This window comes from Epinephelus fuscoguttatus, linkage group LG16 (assembly GCF_011397635.1).
Source record: "Epinephelus fuscoguttatus linkage group LG16, E.fuscoguttatus.final_Chr_v1".
NCBI lineage: Eukaryota > Metazoa > Chordata > Actinopteri > Perciformes > Serranidae > Epinephelus > Epinephelus fuscoguttatus.
Window position 1 is genome coordinate 17,068,790 of NC_064767.1, and position 22,300 is coordinate 17,091,089.

At 43.7% G+C, this 22,300-nt stretch overlaps 1 protein-coding gene across 8 annotated transcripts in view; it reads right to left on the reverse strand.

Moving 5' to 3' along the window:
* Positions 1 to 2,730: 2,730 nt before the first annotated feature.
* The window catches only part of ebf3b (EBF transcription factor 3b), a 66,139-nt gene continuing 46,569 nt past the window's right edge, over positions 2,731 to 22,300 (reverse strand). For 4 of the 8 annotated variants that reach the window (XM_049600658.1, XM_049600657.1, XM_049600656.1 and 1 more), the window contains exons 10-16: positions 22,114 to 22,240; positions 11,323 to 11,411; positions 6,215 to 6,280; positions 5,832 to 6,003; positions 5,248 to 5,433; positions 4,731 to 4,820; positions 2,731 to 3,427 (exon numbers count right to left, since the gene is read on the reverse strand). In XM_049600658.1, the coding sequence (XP_049456615.1) occupies positions 3,396 to 3,427; positions 4,731 to 4,820; positions 5,248 to 5,433; positions 5,832 to 6,003; positions 6,215 to 6,280; positions 11,323 to 11,411; positions 22,114 to 22,240 (762 nt within the window). In that variant the 3' untranslated portion in view covers positions 2,731 to 3,395. Of the gene's footprint in view, positions 3,428 to 4,652; positions 4,821 to 5,247; positions 5,434 to 5,831; positions 6,004 to 6,214; positions 6,281 to 11,322; positions 11,412 to 22,113; positions 22,241 to 22,300 lie in introns of all 8 variants that reach the window. The other 4 variants (XM_049600653.1, XM_049600652.1, XM_049600651.1 and 1 more) reach the window with 1 other exon arrangement.

Below are 22,300 nucleotides of genomic sequence, written 5' to 3' on the forward strand. Positions count from 1 at the left end.
AACACAAGGCTAGTTAAGATCGATATTGCTTTCAATATTTCTTTCCTTTGACAGATAACCAGTACTGAGGAAAGTCTTGATAAGAGTGGCAACATATGGATGTGGCGAGCCTCGCTCTCTTTTGATTGCGTGACCCCCTGACCTTTGCCTGTGTTTGAGAGGGAGGCAGCCACATGGTATGGTGGGGGTCTGTCAGGCTCTGGTTATGGGGCATTATTGACCCAGGATTTATAAATATTTAATGCACACATTAAGATCATGGTGGAGGGTGGCCATTAGAGTTCTCCAATAAAGAGGCTCTCACAATGATTGAGTGGTGTGGCAGAGCTAGTGGCTGGTCGTTGGGTACAGAGAAACCTGCTGAGACAATATACTGTACCTCGAAGCCTGCCTGGCTTCAGAGCTCTTAAAACTGGCAACAACTTGTCGTTTTTTGATTGCACTTTTACCCTCAGAATTTTTCTTTTTGTGTCCTTCTTTTCCCCCGCTCTGTTGGTTATTGTTCCAGTGATGAGAGACAGCTTCCTCGGTTTCTAAAGACTAAGTAAATATACAGTTTGGGCAGCATTTTGCCATCGAACACCAGAGACAGCAGTAAGCAAGGCGATAGATCCGAACCTGTGTATCTGAAACAGATAATGCAATGTCAGGAAGCAGATGTGTGGCAATTGTTATCAGACACATTGGATTATCGAGGGAATGATTTGGAGCACAAGGCGATTGCAGCTGAAAATTAAATCGCTCTTTTGAGTGTATCTGTCCTTTGCGCTATCAGCAGCTCCTGGACTATCTCCCCGTTGCTGCGAGACGCGTGCATGCCGGCTGACATAATAAGCTGTGATATGCTGATTGCCACTCAGGTTGGCCGTCGTTTAATTGTGCATTAAAGGCAGAGGTGGCCTCGGACAATGTTGCCTTGATGAGAAATTGACATTTTGTGACCTGCTCTCAGCGACCACTCAGGATGCCAGATAAGATGCTCAGTTGTTTTTAAGGAGAACCACTATTCTTCCCTCAAACACTTCTATCCTTCTGTTTGACCCACTTGATGAGTATAGATTTCACAGTGGCCCCCCTTTCAGCGCTCAAACTATAAGAGGTTCAAAACGATACCAGCCCTTATAGACAAAGGATAACCTTGCTCTTTCAATGTATTGATTCTTTATTAACTAGGTGGCTTAATGCAATGAAATGAGGGATTTGAATGAGCCCCATTTGGGGTGCTTTGAATAAAAAGCTTGCACTGTTTATGAATGACTACAATGAACCTTTGAAGCACCACAGATGCAGGATATGCTGATACAAAGACCAGTAAGGAATATGTCACAATGTCAGAGTGCTTTGCTGAAAGAATATGAGTAAAGAGCAGTTTTCATCTTTTATGTATGTTACACTTTTCCACAGGTTTCAAACAGTTATCTCTATGGCAAAGTCTAAACACTACAACTTACAGACGAATCACAGGTTTTGTCCTCAGAAGTTTCTACTGTCTCTTTTTTCTTTTCTTTTTTTTTCTCCTTTGTCCTGATTGTCAGTTTGTCTGCCAGCCAAACTGTACTTAAAACTGAAGAAGTCCACAGTTGAGGAGCTAGTGTGTTTTTACTGAAAATTTTAATAAAACATCACTTATTCATTTCTGTTTCCATTCCAAATGTTGACATTTTTAAATTTTTCTTCCCTGTAAACACATGTAAGCTATGTGGCAGAGTCATAAGTGGTGAGTAAAAATGACTTCTATACATTCTACAAAACAGAAAAAAATACAACCACAAATGGAGTGTTTTTTTTTATCTCCAAGGTTGTCCCTCATGCACATTAGTCTCTATTGGATCTTAACAACTATCATATGGGTCACAAACAATTTATTTGACAATACAACCAACAAAGTTTTCTCCAAAATGGTCTGTATAGATAATTTAAAATCAATATAAAAATAAACAATGAAGTTTGACTTCCCCTTTAAAAAATGGACAGAGAGTCTTGACGGAGTAACACAAATTTTTTGAGGATACACATGAAATATATGCACATTGCATTTCATCAAATACAAAAAGAAAACAAATGAAGGCAACAGTTCTTGGCTGAATTATCTGTGCTGCATCACTATATTAAGGGCATGACGATTAATACATACATAATGAAAAGCAATATACAAAATTTCAGAGATAAATACATTATTTATAGTTGATATGTTACAAAATTTCCCTCAGTGAGCGCAAGTGTGTGTTGGAACAGAAATATGACGATGAACTACTATACTCCTACATTCTCAATGGGTTTTAATTTTGTTTTTTAAATGTTTTTTTGTCGATCTAAAAGAACATGAAAAAGACAGATGTATAAATATTTAGCACAAGTTTGGCAATATCACAATAGTCTACAATTTTTAACCACATATAAAACACATAAGGGAGTTGGAGCTAGAAGGGGGAGACTGCTCCTCATCAACAAGAAACAGACTTCACAGTAGCCTAGGAATGCATTAATATACAGTGCTAGCAAAAAAGTTGAAAAACATGGCAAAACACACTTGCTTAAAAGGAAGCTCTAGACATGGAAGTACATCATATTCATCAACAGAGCAGTGTTTTGTACACGTCAGTGTGCTTGTTGAATCAAAGAGGATTTTTTTTTTTTACTTTTGAAGATGATTTCTAGCTACAATAAATTACAAAATTTAAGTTAAAATGCAGGAATGAAACATGATACAACCTTACCCACCCAGCCCCGCCCCTTTTTACTCGTATTTGTTGTACTTTTATGATCAATTTTTCTACATTATATATCTCATATATTTTCCAGTTGAAATTCAAACTGTCTTGGCCCCTGTGTATTTTTCTCACACATAAAAATACAAAAAGTCACATTATAAAGACGCACAACTGTTGTGAATCTATTAAAAGAGAGTTGAAACAGAAAAACAAAAAGAAATTCTGAAGTTCATTGGCAAATGTACTGTACATCAGTGTTTTTACTTTACAACCAGATGGTGAGTCCACAGAGTCCCTTCCAGTATTGAATGTGTGGTTGATTGGACATATCCAAGGCCGAAGCACAACCCGACAGGTATACAAAATAAACCCTTCATCATCCTGTGTCCTCTTCAAGGGTGATAAAATGCGGAGAGGGAAAAGGGGGTAAGGGGAGGGGGGGATAAACAAACAAACAAAAAAAAAATCCCACAGAAAAAAAAAATATTGTTCCTCATGAAATCCTTTTTTTCTGCAGGTTTGCAAAAGTCATTTAAAAGAAAAAAATCTTTTCTTTTTTTTTCTCTTCATCTTTAAAAACAGAACAAGCGGTTGACTATACATTACACCAGCGTTTTTTTTGTTGCTGTGTGCTCCTGTGAAGTGGTAGTGTGTAGACTGGTGCTTGAGATGATGAAAGTGCATTTACATTGGAGGGACAACCAGGCCGGACATGGCTGGAAAAAAAATAAACAGAGGGAAAAAGGTTAGTTTATTTACCTAAAACAGATTTGGATATTAATAGTATTAGTGAAAAATTGTAATTTAATGTGTGCATGCATGTGTCTGTGTATGTGTGTGTGTGTGTGCAGCCATCTGACTGTGCACAAGTGCGTGAATGTAAGCCTTAATGTGCCTGTTTGCGTATGTGCCTGTGAGTGTTTGCCGTGTCCACCAGCCTGCTGCTGCACGTCCTCCTAACGGGGAGAGTTTGAAAACCTCCCTCCTGCTCTGACATTTCAGCCCCCAGCATGCCAGTCTTGCTATGTGTGATATTTCTCCTGGCGTTGGGGTAATGGCAAACAGTGGCCCAGACTCCCAGGAGACACGGCCGTGGTGACGGCAGAGCAACAACACGGTCACTTCCCACAATGCCACAATGCTACAGTACTAGACACTGCTCAGACTCCCCTCAGATTCCTTCTATCGCTTCCTCTCCTCCCCTTGTCTCTTTATCCTCCACTCTCCGACACTGTACAGCGCATTAGTCCTACATTTCCACATTCCCAGAGTCTGCGTCATTATCTAAGAGAGATTAGGCAAGATCAAAGGTAGCTTCCGTTATTTTACCAACACCATCTGCTTAGGATATCATTAGCAACTGTACCTCACCCTGAGAGTTTATATATTCAGTACTTTCACACGTTTTAACAATTAGGCGACTAGTGAAGTGCTGGGATGATATATTATTATATTGCTCTGAGTATATTTGTAGAGTCATGGTTGAAATGCTTTTAAGTTTGCCAGCGCAGATGATGGCAAGGCATTGCTCATTAATTTCTGCACAACATGTATTAATAAGTATGAACGTGTAGCAAGATGAACTTTAATTTCCCACTTCATTAAGCCCAATGTTATTAATCTTGGGGCACACACTACGGCTAAGCTTGTTTTCAAAGTAATCATGTTGGTCATGACACATGCACAAAACCTAATAAACATAATTACTAAAACAATTCGGGGGAAGGTCTTTTCCTGCGACATCAGAGGGGATCATTTGTATGAAAGGGCAACAAGGATGTATGTTTGCACAGACGGGAGACGGCGCTCGCGCTCCTACACTTGCGTGTTTGTGTGTGTGTGCGTGTGTGTGTAAAGGCATGCTCTGTGTGAGTGTGTGTGAACTGAAAGGTGTAAATTGGCCTGTCAAAATGCATATATTTGTAATGATTAATCCCTCACCAAACCGGACAGAGGCCTGAGCAGCGGTATCTGACCAGTAGTCCGTAGGGAAGGGATGAGGGGGTGAGGGGGGCTCACCTTGCAGTCCGTTGCCGTTGGCGCTGGTGCAGGAGGGGGGTGGGGAGGCCTGGGGTCGGACCACAGGGGCGAAGGCGCTCTTTTGTTTAACTGCAGAGACGATAGGGAGGGAGAAGGAAGGAGGGAGGGGTGAGAGTGAGAACGTGCTGTGAGTAGTGCCGGAGAGGGAGAGGGCAGTTAAGGTAAGGCTAGGATAGTATTACTGCCAGGGGGGATACACGATCAGTACTCACAGGCCCCTACCATCAACATCTTGTCCGGTTGAACAAATACAGGTGGCATATGGTGAAATACACATAAAAAATGAATATTCCTGCTACTCCGAGCTACATGTGTGTTCTCCGAAGTACTAAAACTAAACAAGCCCCCGTGAATGAATAGTAATATATTATCACCATCAATAATGTTATAACCCTGTCAGAAGTGATTCATAGAAGTGAAAACGAATGTGGGAGCTGGAATTAAATCAGCAGCAGCTTAGTGCTACTACAGCGTGCGATAGTGGCAAGCTACTCACTTCCATATGGGGAGTTGGCAGAGGATCCGTTGAGGAACCCAGGGGAGCTTGGCACTCCCAGGTTCATACCGGCATTGCCGTAGCCATTCATGCTGTTGCTGACGGTGTTGTAGCTCGACTGCTGCGGGGTGCTGCTGGAGATGTAGCCCCGGGGGGACACGCTGCTGGTGTTCCGGCTGTAGCCCACTGAAAGACATGGGTGGGAGACGCAGAGGGAAATTCATTCATTTTCTTTCCTTCGGTGCAGTATTTACCAGGGAAATGTTCACTGATTACAGTAAATGATAATGGGGATTTACTGCTGCAATCAAACATTTTTATATCGGCACATGCTGCAGATGCCAGTTTAATAAGAAAAGAATTTGGCACCTAATTGGACCCTTTAACTGCCTATATTATAAGTGAAGATGAGGGTAGTTCAAAAACATAATTTCTACCCATTTTAATGAGTGAAAGCAGAATGAAATTTAACTATTTCTCATTTTGTTGCAAACCCCCTGGAATCCCCTCAAGGACCCCTGCAGGTCCCTGGACCCCACTTTTGAGAACCACTGAGTTATGGAGCCATACCCTGAATCACATACCTTGGTCATTCCCTTGTGACTCAGACACATTGACTGCTAGCTGGCTGCTGAAGGAGTTGACTCCCATCATGCCGTGGGAGGCTGTGTTAGCGAGAGAGGGGATCTGGTTGTGGTTGCGGGGAACGCTGTACAGGGCCTCGGCGATGTCAGCTGCCCTCTTCAGAATGATCTCCTGAAAAGCGCAGAGAAGGCAGAGGTTTTGTTATTTATGCTTTTTTTTTATAGCTGTGCTGTTGCTTTGATGCATAGTTCATGGCTATATGGTTAACTCGCAACGCATGTAGCCTACATTGTTCCAGATATAGTGATGAAAATACCCTTTGGTCATACTATCAGTAAATTTTCAATGGTTCCTTATTTAGCCCAGCTGTGTGGATACGAACCTGATTGTTGTGGGGCATTCCATACAGGGCTTCGACGAGATCGGCCGCCCTCTTCAGTAGCACCTCCTGATGAGGAAAACAGGAAGAGTAAATGTTAAGACCCGAACAGATTATGTTTGAGACCCCAGTGGTCCGTACAGTAACAAACAATATCAGAAACAACATTACACAGCGGGTTGTGGAGAGCTTTGGAAATGTTTACATATTCAAGCCCCTAAATAAAAGCCACCCTGATTTAAGAGGCACCGGTGCTGCATTTATACAGCGCTACCACTTTGCTCCTTCCAACCATGCGGAGCAGTGAATAATGTTCCCTATCTTAATTAAACTGGCATAGTCCTTTAAAAACAACACCTCACCCCTGATTCTGGGCTTCACGTTTGCTCTGGAGTTCAGCGCTGAGTCCCCTCTCTTCAGAACAATAAAGTGAATTAGCTCTGGGTTAATCTAGTTCTGTTGTAATGACATTAAGGAATTTTTCAATTAACCTCTTTGACTGGCTGTTGCAAAGGACTTCACAAATGACTTCCCATCCAGCAAGAGCTGGGTGCTTGTGCCTTGGGGACACGGATGCTCAGGATGTGGTCTTATCCATGTCTGCATGCTTGCCCCCGCTTGACAATGCGGATTAGCTGTGTTGCTTTGGCTCTTAACACTGAAAATGAGTTGGCCCCGGATCCTGTTCCCCCCACTCTGTTTAGGGCTTCCAGCTAGGTGGGGTTTGGCCCGTTTGTGTGTCTTTATCTGCTCTTTGAATTCAGCACTTACAATTAAATCCCTCTCAAGCAACCAGACTGCTCTCTTTGTTTTCTATAATACAGAAGGCAATATGCTCTATGAAAACCCTCTTCTCCTTTTAGAGTGCATTTAATCTGACAAAGGCAAGTTGCAGACATGACTGTTGCGTGTGTTTTTAAAATGCTCGCTTGTTGTCACCTGCTGTAGAGCAGAGATTTGTCGACTGTGCTGTTAGAACCCTGGTTAAAAGCAATGCAAATCTGTCACCAGAAACATCTCAGATGGCGCTTGTTTTCTTCCCACATTCGCTGTGTTTTCTTTTGCGGGCCTCGGTAATTTGTCTGAAGTGTTCCATCACTTGGCAATAGCAGTGTGGGATTAAGACGGCAGCTGCCGTAAATGAATGTAAACACAGCCTTCGCGCCTTCAAACAGCGGCCTCCAAGACTTGGCCTGCATTTCCAAGGCACAGCGTATGTAGTGTGTACGGAGTGTGTGTATGGGCCCTTTCATCCTGAGGAGCATATCTACCACAGTCCTTGATTTATCAAGATGAATCACTGTAGAAGCCACTTCCAGCGTATGCCATGCTCTCTTATAGAAACATATCGCTTAATCCACCCCAAGTTACCGGATGGGTGGCTCTTAGAATGGGCATTTACCTCTGAAATTGGTGTGTATGCTCAACGTTGCATGCATCTAGTTTGCATACAAATAAAGAATTATGGTTGTCGTGAGGCAGGTAGACTAAATGAGAGGACCAGCTGTCTTGATGTGTTCTCATCAGGCAGAACAGATTTCTCTCTCTCTTGCTGAGTGAGATAAAGTGGTTTTCTTTCTTTTAGTCTGCAGTTAATAATTACCAATAATCTATTCTATCATATTTCAAGATCTCCTACATGGCTCTCAATTTTAAACAACAATTAAAGCAATTAAGACTGTCGCGTTCGCAAGCCATGTTTCATTCTCTGTAAAACGTCCTCTCCCTCCTTGTCCATATGGTACTTTGCAGCAGTGACATAAGGACAGCTTGGAAAAAGGAGGAGAGAAAACGATATTGCCTCTCATCCTTAATCTGTCGTTTACCGCGTGGTGTCTTAACTAACCAAGCTCACTCACAAGGCTATGCTTAAGTGCAACCTAGTCATATCCGAGGATGATGAGAAGTGCTGCACCCAATCAAGGAAGAAGTTTGTTTTCTTCTGACGAGACGCTTTCATGCATATCAGCTCACGCTGGGAATACGATTAACACGGAATAGTGTTCTGAGGGCATTTCCATGTAAATCTCAATACTACTCCAGCATAAGTGTAATTGGCTTTCTTGTCATGGAGACATATCAGAACACACCATGTTAAATTGAAACAATTAAAGGCCTCAAATGATTTCTGTTGTTCTGTGACAAATGCGTGACAGATTTCTGCCATTGTTTGCCTTGCTTTGCATAAAGGTCTCGTGCTCAACAACTGTTTAAATGGAGCTGCTCAGATGACAGATCACCTAAGATTTAGAGGCTGTGTTTTTTTTTGTTTGTTTTTTTTTTTTGTGTGTTATCGCTGAGAAAAAAAAGAACGAGAGGAACGCCATAACAAATGATGTGTTATAAAGAATATCTAACAATAAGGAGAAGTGCTCTAAAACGGCCCCGAATGTGATTCTTCAAGCACTAGATTAACATGGATGTTGTATTTATATTATCACAGTTAATAAAAGAGGGCCTAGGTTATGTAGCTTGGAGTGCTAATGCCATTATAAAACTGTAAGGCAATTACTCTGTTAGCTCTAGCCTGAGGTAATGAATGCATTTAGAAGCATAGGGCCATTAGATGAAGGTACTTCAAAGAGCACAGGAAGAGAGATTCATTTAAATACATGGGTAATTGCTTGACATGAACACATTTGTAATATTTTCTCCTTGTGGATTACACAAAGAATTGGAAAAGAATGGGCTTATGCTCATTTTGGGAGGAAAGAAAGGAATCCAAAGCAATCAGCTTAATAATAAAACAATATTGAGTTTCCACTTTTAATTTCATAATGAATCTAATTTGTTACAGAAGAGAGAAATTGAGTGTGATATAATGTGATATCCAGTCTATTTGTCCATTACTGCCAGAGGGCACAAAATGGTATTATAAATTGTCTTTTTTATATTATGAATAGAAAATTGTTTTATAACAAGATCTTAAAAAGGAGGGTGAATTCCAAAGTCTCTCTTCACTTAACGCGATGCCCGCAAACCAATCTCCTTTCTCATCACTTGACTGCTCACACTTATTACTTTCATATTCACCCTGGACTTTGCATTGAATTTTTATATCTCCACTCCTCCCACAGGGTCAGACTGTCATCTACGATGTTGTCTTAGAATTACGAGGTAAACTTCAATCAGAGGCAGCTTCCCCCCTTTTTTTCTCTGTGTAGCAACAATATTAGCGTGCATCCCTTGCTATCCATGAGCACTCCCATATTGGCTTTCTGTCTCCTTACAATTACCACGTGTCTTACTGGTCCCAGGGAGAAGGCTGGTGGAAATCAATATAGCGCAGTAATATTATCAACTGGAGGGTGAAGTCATGGGAGGGGGGGTGTGTAGAGGCGGTGAGTGGACTTGGTGTCGATTTGCCTTTCTGCTAATGCACACCGCGCGTCCTCCAGCTTTATCTTCTTTTTATAGAGTCTCCCTACCTCACCTGCACCCTGTAATGGCTGTTCTCTATATGCTGTTTCTGTTCTCATTCCAAATGTACATGCGAGCGTCAGCCCGCCGCGGGCTGTTTTATTGGGAATGTGCTTTTGACCCCGTGAGCTGACCCTCAGATGGCAAGCTTAACAATGACGAATCACTTGGTGGGATCATTTACATGCCCCCTGAACCCCATATTTGGGTCCATTAGAGAGCAAATCAAATATTTATGTTGTTTATTGGAAGTGCAGGGTTTCATCTCACTCTGTGATTGTTTCATGCAAAGGCCGGGAGACCGTGCTATATTAAGTATATGCACACCCAGGAAACTAATCTTGGGTTCAGTGTCAAAATCTGTCTCACGGCCAACAACACAGCTTTGTATTCAAGGAAAGAAGTAAGGTTTCTCCGTAATAAAGCTGTGTTCGACATCGTCGTGCTCTTTGTTCTAAAGACGTGGATTTCGCAAAGACACTGCGACTTTATAAAATTGAAACGGTGTAGCTAGATTGACCGGCGATGCCTGCGGAGATAGAGAAAGCCATGTGGATATTAAAGGTAAGTGTACTTTACCTTTTGGTCAACGTTTACAGTTGAAATTAGAGTAACATTTCATGTCTAGGTGTTGTTTCCTGTCTCCACAGGGACCGAGTCTAATTGAAACACTTCATATACCGAACCAGGGACTAGCTGTGATGTTCCATTTCTCCACGTTGCCTTGGTCAAACGTCTACAGCTACCACACAGTCTGTTCTTTATTAAATTGTCCGTTGGACGTTAATGATATTGCTGTGTTGCATGCTGGGATTTAATAGATAAGGTCTTTAAAGGTTTTACAGTATTATTAAAACTCTGAGGTGGCCACCACTTTACCACATGCCAAGGGGCTTTGAATGTACTAATCAGTTATATTATTACACTTGACACATCTGGAACGTCAGTCACCCAAATGGTTACTGGCAGGGTGGCAATTAGTGAAAACACACAGATAGATTTTATCAATAGGAAATGGAGAGAGTAAGAGAATCAAAGGGAATGAAAAGAGTAAAAGAATCAAAGAGTTTCTGCAGGGGAGGGAAGTAAAAAAAAAAAAAAAAAAAGAAGTGCACCTTAGTTTTCATGCTCAGGTCTTTCAATATGGCAGCCCATTTATGTGCCACACCGGTGTGTCTAAAAACTGATGTGGCTTTCAACTCCTTCACCCAGGTTCAAAAGAAAACAATAAGAAAGCCAAAGCATAATAACATGCAGTCTTTGTCTATTAGCTGCAGTAAGACTAGGGGGTTTACGGCACAGGGTTCTGTAAACAAAAGATTAAACCAAATCGAGCTGCAGAAAATGAAAGGAAAACATGAGTGGGGTAATGAGGGTGCAGACGTCGTTTCTGACCAGATTACCATCTCCACAGACTACTGGAGAGGAAAACGCCTGATTGAGCTATTTTACCACACAGAGAGTTTACGCCTCTCTCCACACACAAAACCAATACCATTACCACGCTGGTTAGTGGGTAAGCCACATATGTGAAGCAAAGCTGTTACGGTTTGGGGTCACAGTGCTCTGCCTTGATGGGAATGCTGTTTTGTTTATTTGTCACATTCGGAGTATTAAGGCATTAGAACCCAGACGGCTGTGTCTCGTCGCCGTTGCCGTGTTTGTGTTTGCTGCAGGGACACCGTACTGACCTTTGGTAACCTCTCAGGATCACCGGGGTGTCTGGGGATGACCTTCTGCAGCCTCTGGAAACCATAGTCGATGGTTGGCTCATTCAGGGCTGAAAGACGGGAGAAAAAAAGGGGAGATAAAAATTAGAATCATTTCAGGGCTAATTTTGCCAGAGACAGGAAGAAACTAATTGAGAAATCTGTCGGAGTTTACAGAACAAAAGTCATTTCAGAATTCCTAATTTCAAAGAGACCTCATGGGTGAGACGATGTTTTATGAAACATCCAGGGGGGGCAAGCTGGAAAATGACACGGGCTCCTCTGACACTTGTGTCACCGAGTGTTATTCCATTAACAGCCGTGATGACCTACATCAGTCTGAGAATCCTTCAGAGGGACCCTCCCTCTTTTTATCTGCTTGAGAATATTGACTACAGCAAACTACATAGCGGGGGTCTTTTAATCTAACCGAGCTTTAATAATCTGTGAAAGGCTGTCCACACATTGATCTAGTGTAAGTTGCTGTCATTTCACCCTTCTGCACCAACTGTACTGCAACACTGGGCCCGTGAAATACAGCAGCAGATCCCATGGAGCCATTAATCTCTCCCACCCCTCAAATAGTAATCTGGGGCATGAGGCATATTGGGCGATGAATCAGAGGCACAAAGTAAATGAATCATAACCCAGACTTTGGTGAGAGCAGGGCGTTTTATGTCTGACAGTCCTAATGGGTAATTGAAGGCTTCCTTACAGCTCCGCCTGATTCTAAACAATCATGTGCACACTCATAGGCAGGACAAGGCGAGGGAGGGAGGGAGGGCAGAGGAGAGAAGGAGGGGAGGAAAGGAGGAGAGCAGTGTAAAGGGGGAAGGAACGACTTAATAGAGAACATCACTTCTCAATGTAGATATCATTTTCAGGAGAGTAACTCCGCCGAGCAAGGCGCTTCATAAATCAATGGCTTTCTATGGAGACTAATAAGAGCTGCCTGCCTCTATTCATTGTTCAGCCTGTAATTTGGCCCATCACTCATTACTCAGCATGTAATTTCAGCATTAACACCGCACAGCTCGCTGAACCTGCTGAACACCAGAGAATGTGAAGGCAAGCAAACGCCCCCCCACACACACACGCAGGCAGGCAGGCAGGCAGGGCCACTGAAGCACGAGCTGGGGAGTCACGGCAGGAAAACGAACATTTATGTGTCTCACTCTTTTCTTTTGTTCCCCTCTCATCTAAATACACATGCAAGCATGCTCGCACACATACTGTACCTACTCACGCATACATACAGCATGTCATGTACCAACACACACACACACACGTACAATCGAACACATGCACCACTTCTGCCAAAAACCTGAATACAGTAATTGCCAGCCCGACCGTGATCAAATGGAGCAATTATGTGTTCAAGCATGGACAATGCGAGGTGCTAATCGATAACAAGGATCTAGCTTGCATATACAGTGCCCTACTGGCCAGGCACACCTGAATAAACCCCACGCCACAACAACATACACTGCTGGAAATCTGATTTGACATGTCATCATGCGTCCCCGAAACGACAAAGGTCTGCTTGGCAATGTGAGGGAACGCCATCTTCTCCTTAATAAAGGATTGATCTGCCGTATTGATCGTACATGACAAGGCTGTAGCAAGGAATTTGCCCCCTTTCTTTTGTTATTTCCACCCCCTTTCTTATCTATGCACTCTGGCAGTCCTGTGCATGTGTGTGTATTTGTGTGTGTGTGAGTGCACGTGCCCAGCTGAGAGAGAGTGTATGTGCACGGCAGCCCTGCCAGACCCCGCTGCTCAGTGTGATGTAAATTGTGTATGTGTAAAAAGCACTCCATAATCAGGCCATCCATCATCAGAGGCTGTCAGTGGGCTCTCTCAGGGTGATACATCACGCTCTCCTGTCCTCTGCCTCAGCTGGGGCCTACACAACCCGCCAGGCATGCTGGGAACACAGCCGGAGAGACGTACAGTACAGGACGAGACCTAGGTTGGGAGAGGTGTTCTGTTTGATGTGCCTTTCCAATGATAATGATGCCCCACTGTAAATGCGGACCTAAGAATTATGATGAATGTGATTTGGAGGGTATGGTATCCCGTACCCTTAAAGAAGACTTTAAACTAAATCCTCTGTGTGTGTTTTAAAGCTCACACACAGTATTAAATGTCTACATATGGTGGAGTTTAAATGTTTAAGTGTAGGTTTATACATGGCTCAATGTTCTGCAGTCCAAGCGTCAGGCATGATCTCCACATGTCGACATGTAGCCATCTCATCTATCATGGAGATGATCTTTGTAACAACCCCAGCGTAATGAAATTGGTGACACACACCGCCATCTGCTATTGATTTCATGCAAATGCTTTTGACAGCTGATGGAGACTTGCATTAGCGCTAAACGGTGCTGTCAGTTGATGAGTTGACAGTTTTGTAGTCATAGCATGTACACTGGTGCAGACAGACACAGACAATGTCAATAATCCTGTAAGAGCCGCTGATGATATATACTGAGCACTTATATTCAATCCGGACAATAAATGTGTTATGTGTGTATTCATCGCGTCGCTCCGCACATTTTTTCTTCCGGGCAAAGATTTTCTTTCATCCGCTGAGCTTTTACAAGAGTCATTGGGACTGCTCTTCTTACTTTTTCTTAACACCACACACATTGACAGCAGCCTTCCCCCACCCTTTCACTCCCACCTCTGCACCCTGCATCTTTTTTAATCTCTGGCACATCATTATGTTCCGACTTCACACTCTGTCGTAAACTTTACTCTCTTCTAAAGATATAGCAGGCAAATCAGGCCGGTCGGCGATGCCCTTGCATGACTCCATGCATGCCAAAATTAGTTTGGCCCTCCTCGTCCTTCCAACACAATATGGTGAAAGAGAGGGGGGGTGAGGGTGTGGAAGGAGCGTGTCCCCCCCTCTTACCCCTCCTGTAAGGGGTCTCAGTCGCTGCAAGGAAACATGAAACCCTCCACACACATCCCATAAATCCTACACTGGGTGGGGAGTCTAGCCGAGGGGAGGAGGGACCGAGCAAGGTGGGGGGGACGGGGGGCGAGGTATGATAGGGGTTGGTAGAGGAGGGGTGGGGGGGGTGGGGGGGGTCGCTGGCACGTTCCAGTCACGCCCGCTTCCCGGCTCGCGGCCAATCAATACCACTTTCCTGTTTTAGAGGCGGGTAATTATGAGGTGGAGAGATTGTGTGACCTCTCACCCCTGCTGCATTACTCGCCTGATATTAAGATAAATTGCCTGATTTTGGGTAAACATATGCTGCAATTCAAACTGTCAGCACTGGTTTGCTCAGGGATAATTTGTATTGATCTCCTGGCTTCTTCCCCATTTTGCTTACTGACCTCATGGATAATTAGAGAAAAAGAGACACGGGGAGGTAAGGCAGGGCTTGCATTTGAATACTTTGCAGGAGAGATGAAGAGCACATGGGAAGAGGGGTGCGGGGGGGTAGGGGGAGGGAACATTATGGACTAATAGAATTTTCATTTTCTCTCATTTTCTGTTCAGATTTAGACAGGTTGCATGCTTTGTTCAATTACAACATTTATATCTTTTTTTTTTTTCTTTTTTCCCCGGCTTGCCGTATGTATACAGATATAATTGTTCATAGACTTGTTTCCATGGTTTTTATTTCAGAGATGATTAGAATTTAACAAAAGTAATGAGACAACAAAGTGACAGCAAATATGTTTCAGATTTAACGGCTGATAACTGAAAGAATTCATCGCCATGTGTGAGTAACAGGAACATGATTTCTTGACAAAGAGAGAGACTTCCTCGTGGAGGTTCAGGAGAGTTGTTTTTATGAATATTTCAGTAATTTTCTCACTCTGGAGAGCAAATGATCATGTTTCAGAATATGAAGAAATGGAATGCATGACTCGGTGCGCAGCTGTGACCATATCATTTCCAATTTTGAATATCGCGCATGCTCACAAGCGCTCGTGGCAGGGCTTCAGTGGAATTCCTCTGCCTGGAATGTGCACTTCCCAATCTTATTTTGATCTGACGCCTTAATCTGCCCCGTCCTTTCATGCTACTAAAACACATTTTCTCTGAGAGCCCCTTTAGCTGCCCCAGCTAGCCACTTCACTTAAAATGTAGAGTGGATGGCGTGTACATGGCATCTGAGTGTGGTCTGCTGCTCCTTCTCCATGTTCTCTAGAAATAGGACATGAGTAACCGCTCTACAGGAACAGTGTAACATGGCCGACGTTGGCAGCCAGAAGTGCTTACATGGCAATACACTACTGTGTGCCCTCGGTCTATATGGAAGTGGATTGAACACATGTATTGACTTACAGTATCTGGGTATAAACATGGGGAAATGTTTGAGCAAAGCAGTAAATTTAAGGGAAATTGTTCCTTGTTAAGTCTATGAGGCTGAATGGAAGCTTGCACAGAGTACTAGCATTCCTGCCAGCCATTACAGCTTATTACGATAACTCTATCTTTCCAGGAGATAAAAACCTAGCCTTGTTGCCATTTGCCAGCTATTACTTTCGCTAATTATACTTAACTGCTTCGAGCTTATCTCCACTCCTCCTACACCATTGAGCAGTTATTTTTTTCTTTCCCCTTAACACAAATTAGAGGTGGAGTGGGAGTTGGAAAGGGGGAGACAGATAAACAGCACAGGCAGAAGTTCATTCAAGTGTTATTGCATTTGTGACTTGTCAAACAGTCTAACTGAAGCCTTCTAGGCACCTGCGGTCTGTTAGATGGATGCAGTTCAGAACAGCATCAGCACACGTAATGACCTTGTCTCGCTGATGTTCAGCGGAGTCTACTGGAGAGATTTAAAGAGTGAACATCTTCTCTGTGTTACTGTAAGGAGTTAAAATTGAATGCTGTGCATAAAAAGAAGGTATTCAGAAGTCATGCTGCTGCTCCACAGTAGATATGTTCCAGTGTTGAGAGAATAGAAAACACGCATGCAGATGTAGAGACCATCTCCTTAAAAAAAAACAAAAACAAAAAAACAAACCAAGCCAAATTGGAATTTTCACAGCAAACCCACGCAAAGCAAACCTCATCTGTTTTACCACTGACCATATCATCTCCATCCACTGCAGCCAGTTACCACTGAGTGATTCCATCTCCAGCAGTCTCAAGATGAACAGGAAATTAAAATTTCAAAGATCTGCAGTTAGGATAAATCAATGGAGACAGATCAATGTTCATTGAAATTTCATGAACTTTGAGCCAATACAGATGAAAAAAAACTCGACAGTTACAGTCTCCAGCAGATATTGCTCCTGCAACAGATAAAATGTAATTAACACGGTTAAAAGGGAGCAATGTTACAGATTGCACATCCATAATTTCAGGCTCCCTTCATATCGGTCGTATTATTAGAAAGGGCCAAAGACACCTGTTCAATCCTCTTAGATGACATCTAAAGTATGTGTGCCACTTCTCTAAGGACGTCGGCGGACTTTCACACATTACCGGCCAACAGAAATCAAATGGGTTCCCTTCACAGCTGATTGCAAGCGCAAATTAATATTGTAAAATGAAGATCAATACATGGACGGGGCACAGATCGATGACGGCTAAATTACGGCCGCGTTTTCCCCCTCATTCAAGATGAGTTGTGTTTTCCTCTCAAAGTCAATACCGCGCTGCCTCCCTCATTCATTTCTCAATAAACTTGCCGATGAATTTCAATCAAAATGCGGCAGTGGAGGAGGAGGAGGGGGGTGTGGAGTTCTTTTAAAGCCCGTTGGGTGTGGATCATACTGAAAATGGGGCAAGAAGAGGAGGTAGAGAACAGAGGAGGAGGAGGAGGAGGGGAAAGATCCTCGTCTATCAAGAGCCCCCCTCCCTGCCTCCTCCGTCTATCTTTCCTGTGGCAGAGGACTGATGCTGTGACTTACTGAGGACAATCCATTTTAAGAGCCATTACAAAACAGACCTCTAACGATACTGTGGGACAAAAAGTGGGTCCAATTAAAATTAAATCAATGAATACCATCCTTACTGGGAGGAGGAGAGAAAAAACACACAGCCATACTTTCATTTTTCTCTTGAAAGATACCCACAATACATTTCACAGAGAGGTGTAACGGGGGAAAATACATGCTCAACTGCAAGTACTTATTTCAATCAATTTCCTGGAGCTGGATTTCACAGGTCACTTGCTGATAACACGCTGTGGAATAATGCCACAGTGTGCTTCTCAAAGCCTACCTGACAAGCTGCCTGACAGTGGGGGAGTGCGAGCACGTGTCACGTCAGCCCTCTAATTGGACACAAGGACCTTCCTCCGTGGAACCTTGTCGCGCTCCACACAAGCTCACAAGGCCTTCAAACCAGGCCCATCTAACTTGGCAACGAGTGTCTGCTCCACTCCTGTGGAGCTGGTGCTAAATACCAGAGTTGTAATGAGACAGGCAGGTATGGGGATATGGCTAGTGGATAACATGCTTTGACACATGCTAAAACTGTTGTGCCAACTGGTTACAACCCACTTGACTGTGGCGATGACATTTATAAATGCCTATTTCATCCTCACGAGCAGCAGTTCATACTGCAGGGTGAATTAAAAAAAAAATAATCCGCAGATAAATTGTCTCAAATCTGAAACGCTGCGTGTAGTAGATTTAGGAATTTCAAATACACACTGCTTATATGGAGTATTTGGTATGTGTTTGCAAGTCTTCCTCTAAATCTGTTTACATACCTCCTTGAATGCCTTTGATTATAGCATATCTTTGCTGTAGGCCACACCCCATCACTGACCAGCAACCGACAGAGTACCAAGCCCAACCCTGCAGGACAGGAAATGAAAAGGAAGCTCTCCATCTGATCAGCTTCTGAGTCTGGGACTTCAAAGTGACTGCAGGGCGGAGAGGAGACGTAAGGATCGGCTCGATTCACAGGCCCAACAGCACAGCCCAACAGCACTATCTGATGTGCTCCGATAAAGACGTCTGTGTTTGTTTATTTAATTCTTTTTTTTTCTTTCCTTTTTTTGGAGGAGAGGAGGGTCCAAGACTACAAAACATTTTCTAAGAGTGGAACAGGAAGTGAGTGTGATTTTGGATTTAACTGGATATCACTATTTATGTCTCTGACTTGCTGCACTAAAAGGCTGCCGGGTTAGTTTGGGTGAACATGCATGTAAAACCATAGATTTTTTTAACATTCATAAAGTAAGATATGGTAGTTGAATCTTAACTAAAAAGAGACCTTACTTCTGCACTATGAACGTCTTCCTTCCTTTTCCATCCCTTACAGGGCTGACATTTCTTGATCTCCACCAGTATTGAGTGAAGCCCACATGACCCCTTTGTCCTTATGTTGATGAATGACTGCCTCATACCCATTTTGTCAGATTTTGGTGCAGTGGAGTCGATAGCGTCACCTTGACGAGGAAAGTTTGTGATCCATCAGCCCTCAAGGCTGTCTGGCCTCAACTAAGGCCTGGCAAGAGCAGCTCACTGTATGGGGCATCTACTCCATCCAAAATCCTTCACCCAGTGTGCTGCGATCTTGTGAGGTCGAACGAATGGCTCTTATTACTGCCGCTTTACAGTGAGGAGGAGAAAAAAAAAAAGAAAGAAAAAACACTTGACTTGTACTAATAGCTGGGAAGCCATGCTGGTCACCAAAGGTCTGAAGACGAAGCACCCTGTCAGTGCCCAGCTTGGGAAATTAGCAAATAATGTTCCCTTCCCCCTGACAAATGTGTGACAGCTCGCCTTCGCCAATCATTCTCTCCTAACGTTATGATGCATGTCCTGGATCCCCACTGGAGGATACAGGCGAAGTTTACTGACCCTCAATTTACCCATGACAAATGGGGTCCCGGTAAATGTGCGTTTTCTGGGGCGCGGAAGGGGTTCATTTTAAGCAATCCTGGTTATGTGGATGTCACTGATTAGGATAAATAGTGGCTGAGTGTGTTAGGACTGCTTGCAGAACCATATTACCAAGGGCCTGCATCGTTGCCCCAGGAGGGGAGCTCTCGTGGAAACTTGGCCAAGATAGAAAACCAAAAGCTCTGATGCAATTAGGAGCTTAAATTGGATGAATTGTACGGTCAAAGTTTTTATTTATGATTTACTCTTTCATGCAGCGGCGCTGTAACTGTGCAGTAAAAAGGTTAAGATGCTGCAAATGAGGCTGAAAATTGAGACTTTTTGTTTAAAAAATATCTGATCAAAGCGGCATGTCGACCGTTTGCGGCGCTTAATAAAGTGTAAAGTATAATACAGTATTGACCTCAGGTACAGCCAGGAGTTTCTCCTTTTGATTTTCTACAACCTTGCTGACAGTCGGACCAATGGATAACCAATACATGGATTAGACAGAGGACAAGCCAGCACGCTCCGAGGGACAACATTTTGTTAGAAGGTAAAAGGTATAGACTGTAAAATAGAAAAAAAGAGCCGTCTTTCCTTTAAAAGCGTGCCAATTAACGTACAGATAGAAGCTCCTTGAAGCAGTCAGTAAACTACAGCCTACTAAAGTTTTATATAGTATGTCTGTTTGTCTCATTAGTGCTTTAAACATTCAATAGTCAATGCCAACAGGATTATTTGACATACATTACAGGGTGCTCTCTTTCTGAGAATGGATTGTGAGTTTTGGAGCGGTTCCAGGGTACTAACCCGAGTGAGGACGTGTCCCTCCGCTGTTCGAATTGGCTGCAGTCTCCTCTGTGTTGACTCTTGGTAATTTGTGATAATTTCTTAAATTGAGCGAGTTAAATCTCCACAATTAGGGTGGTGGTGCAAGAAGAGTCAACATGAAAAAAAAAAAAAAAAAAAGTCTAAAAAGGCACTCCTCTCAAGCCATGCTCTCAAGTCACGCTTGAAGCCATATGCTTTGATAACTAGACCTTTGATATGCACATGTTGCACTCCAATATGACACCGGAACATTCTGTGCCTTTTAGACAGCGCGGTGTCACTACATGCCCTTTTCAGCATGTAATCTGCTATTGTAACTCGAGGTCATTTCAAACCTATTTGCTCGTGTAGTGCCTTTTTTTTTTTTCAAGTGCCAAAGCTGCGATTTGAAATGAGCTGTTTCACTCTTAAATACATGATCCACTCTCAGCCCATTCACATTTTTACTGTCTGAGTGAAGTAGCTAACATCATTTCGCCTGGCTATTACAGTACATATGGAATCAGTGGTTATGCATTCTGCTCTCTTTAACGGTTTCATTCTCTCAAGCGTCAACCCTTGTACAATCAGGGTGAGCCACACGGGGAATAGCAGAGCAGAGGAGCCGGACCTGTCTATTCGTGACTTTCTCTTTTAATTCAGCGCACTAATCAATTGTACCACCGTTGCCTCCAGGGGTAATTGTATCTTTATACTAACTGGAAGTGAGTAGGAACCCAGGGAAGACAGAGAGGAAGAATGGGGGGGTGAAAAATCAACAAAGATAGAGAGAAGGGGACACGTTTCCCCAGTAAAACCTGATGGTAATCATCCCAATCCGCTTAGCCTCTGTGACTAATGGGGTCTGTTCTTAAGGGACCTGGCACTTTCACCAGGGTGCTATAGAAGCCATTAATGTCTTAACTTATACACCTTCTCAGGGCTGTGCAGTAACACATGTACACACTCGCGCACACACACGCGCGCACACTTTTTTCCCTCTCACTCGCTCGCTCCCTCGCTCGCTCTCACACTCTCCCACAAACAGACACACATACACTTACGCAGCCACACTACACTCCTGTTTCATTATCCTGGTGCCTTGTTGGCCTCTGCTCCGCTCCTGCTAGGGAGGTTAAATGCAGGAGAGCTGGGCCAGACTGCACGGTTGGAGGAGAAGGGGACGGATGGCTGGGGGTGGTAGCGGTGGTGGTAGTGGTGGTTTGGGGGGCGAGAGAGGGGGGACTTGATGAGAAACAGCTGCCCCAGGATGGAGGGGTCTGGATGGGGGTTTCCGAGCGGGGGGGTGGGGGGGTGGGGGGTATCCAGCCCCCACTTTGCAATTCTGCTGCGCTCAAGGCCAGGGCTGTGCTGGAGGCCTGGGGGTGCTGGGGGAAGTGAGAGTGCTTTGACGCGCCCCCGTTTCTTTCTGCCCATCAGAGTTAGAACAGACAGAGGCTTCCAGGTCAGACAGGCTCTGACCCCTGCAACCTCTGCCTCCTCACCAATGATGACAGATAAGACCACCACTTCCTTCTGTTAGCCAAGATAATCAGATCCCTTACTTATAGTGTGACACACACACCCTTTTCTCTCTCTCTCTCTCTCTCTCTCACACATACGCGTCTCTCTCGTCTCTTTCTCTCCCATGAATTCATATTGCGCACACATGAGAATAACTTCAGACACGCTCATGCACTTAACCTGGATATTGCTTTTCTAATCTGATTCATAAAAAATGAAACCACATTTTGCTTTACAGAATCAGCAAATTAGCAGAAAGCATTATCTGTCTCGCAACAGGGGCAGATAAAGAGAATTGGCAGAATGAGTTATCCTGACAGCTTGAGTTTAACAGAGATTGGCAGCGCCCTTGTGCAATGGCAGGTCAGAGGGGGATCGGGTTGCACTTGTAGGAGCCCTTCCACGAAACACCTTTTCGCTAGCAGTGCAGATCTCACACTTTTAACATTCAGCAAGCAGGGCCCTGGTTAGTTCATTATTAGTGCTTGGACTTGGGGCTGAGGGCTCCATCCAGACAGAGGGAGGAGAAGGAGGGAGGAGGAGGAGGAGGAGGAGGGGGAGGCACAGGAGAAGATTGTGGAAAGAGAGAGAGAGAGAGAGGAAGAGATGGTTTTGACTCACCAGTATAGACAAATCTCCCAGGGGCACCTTTGCAGAACTGCTTGGACTTGTAGGACAGCGTGACTTCCACAACACCGGGGATGTGTCGAGGTGGAGTCTGGACGCGGATGGCGTGGGGAGTTATCAGCTTTATTATAGAGGGGGGAAAAATAAATAATGAGCCCTCTGTAATAACAAAAAAGTTAAA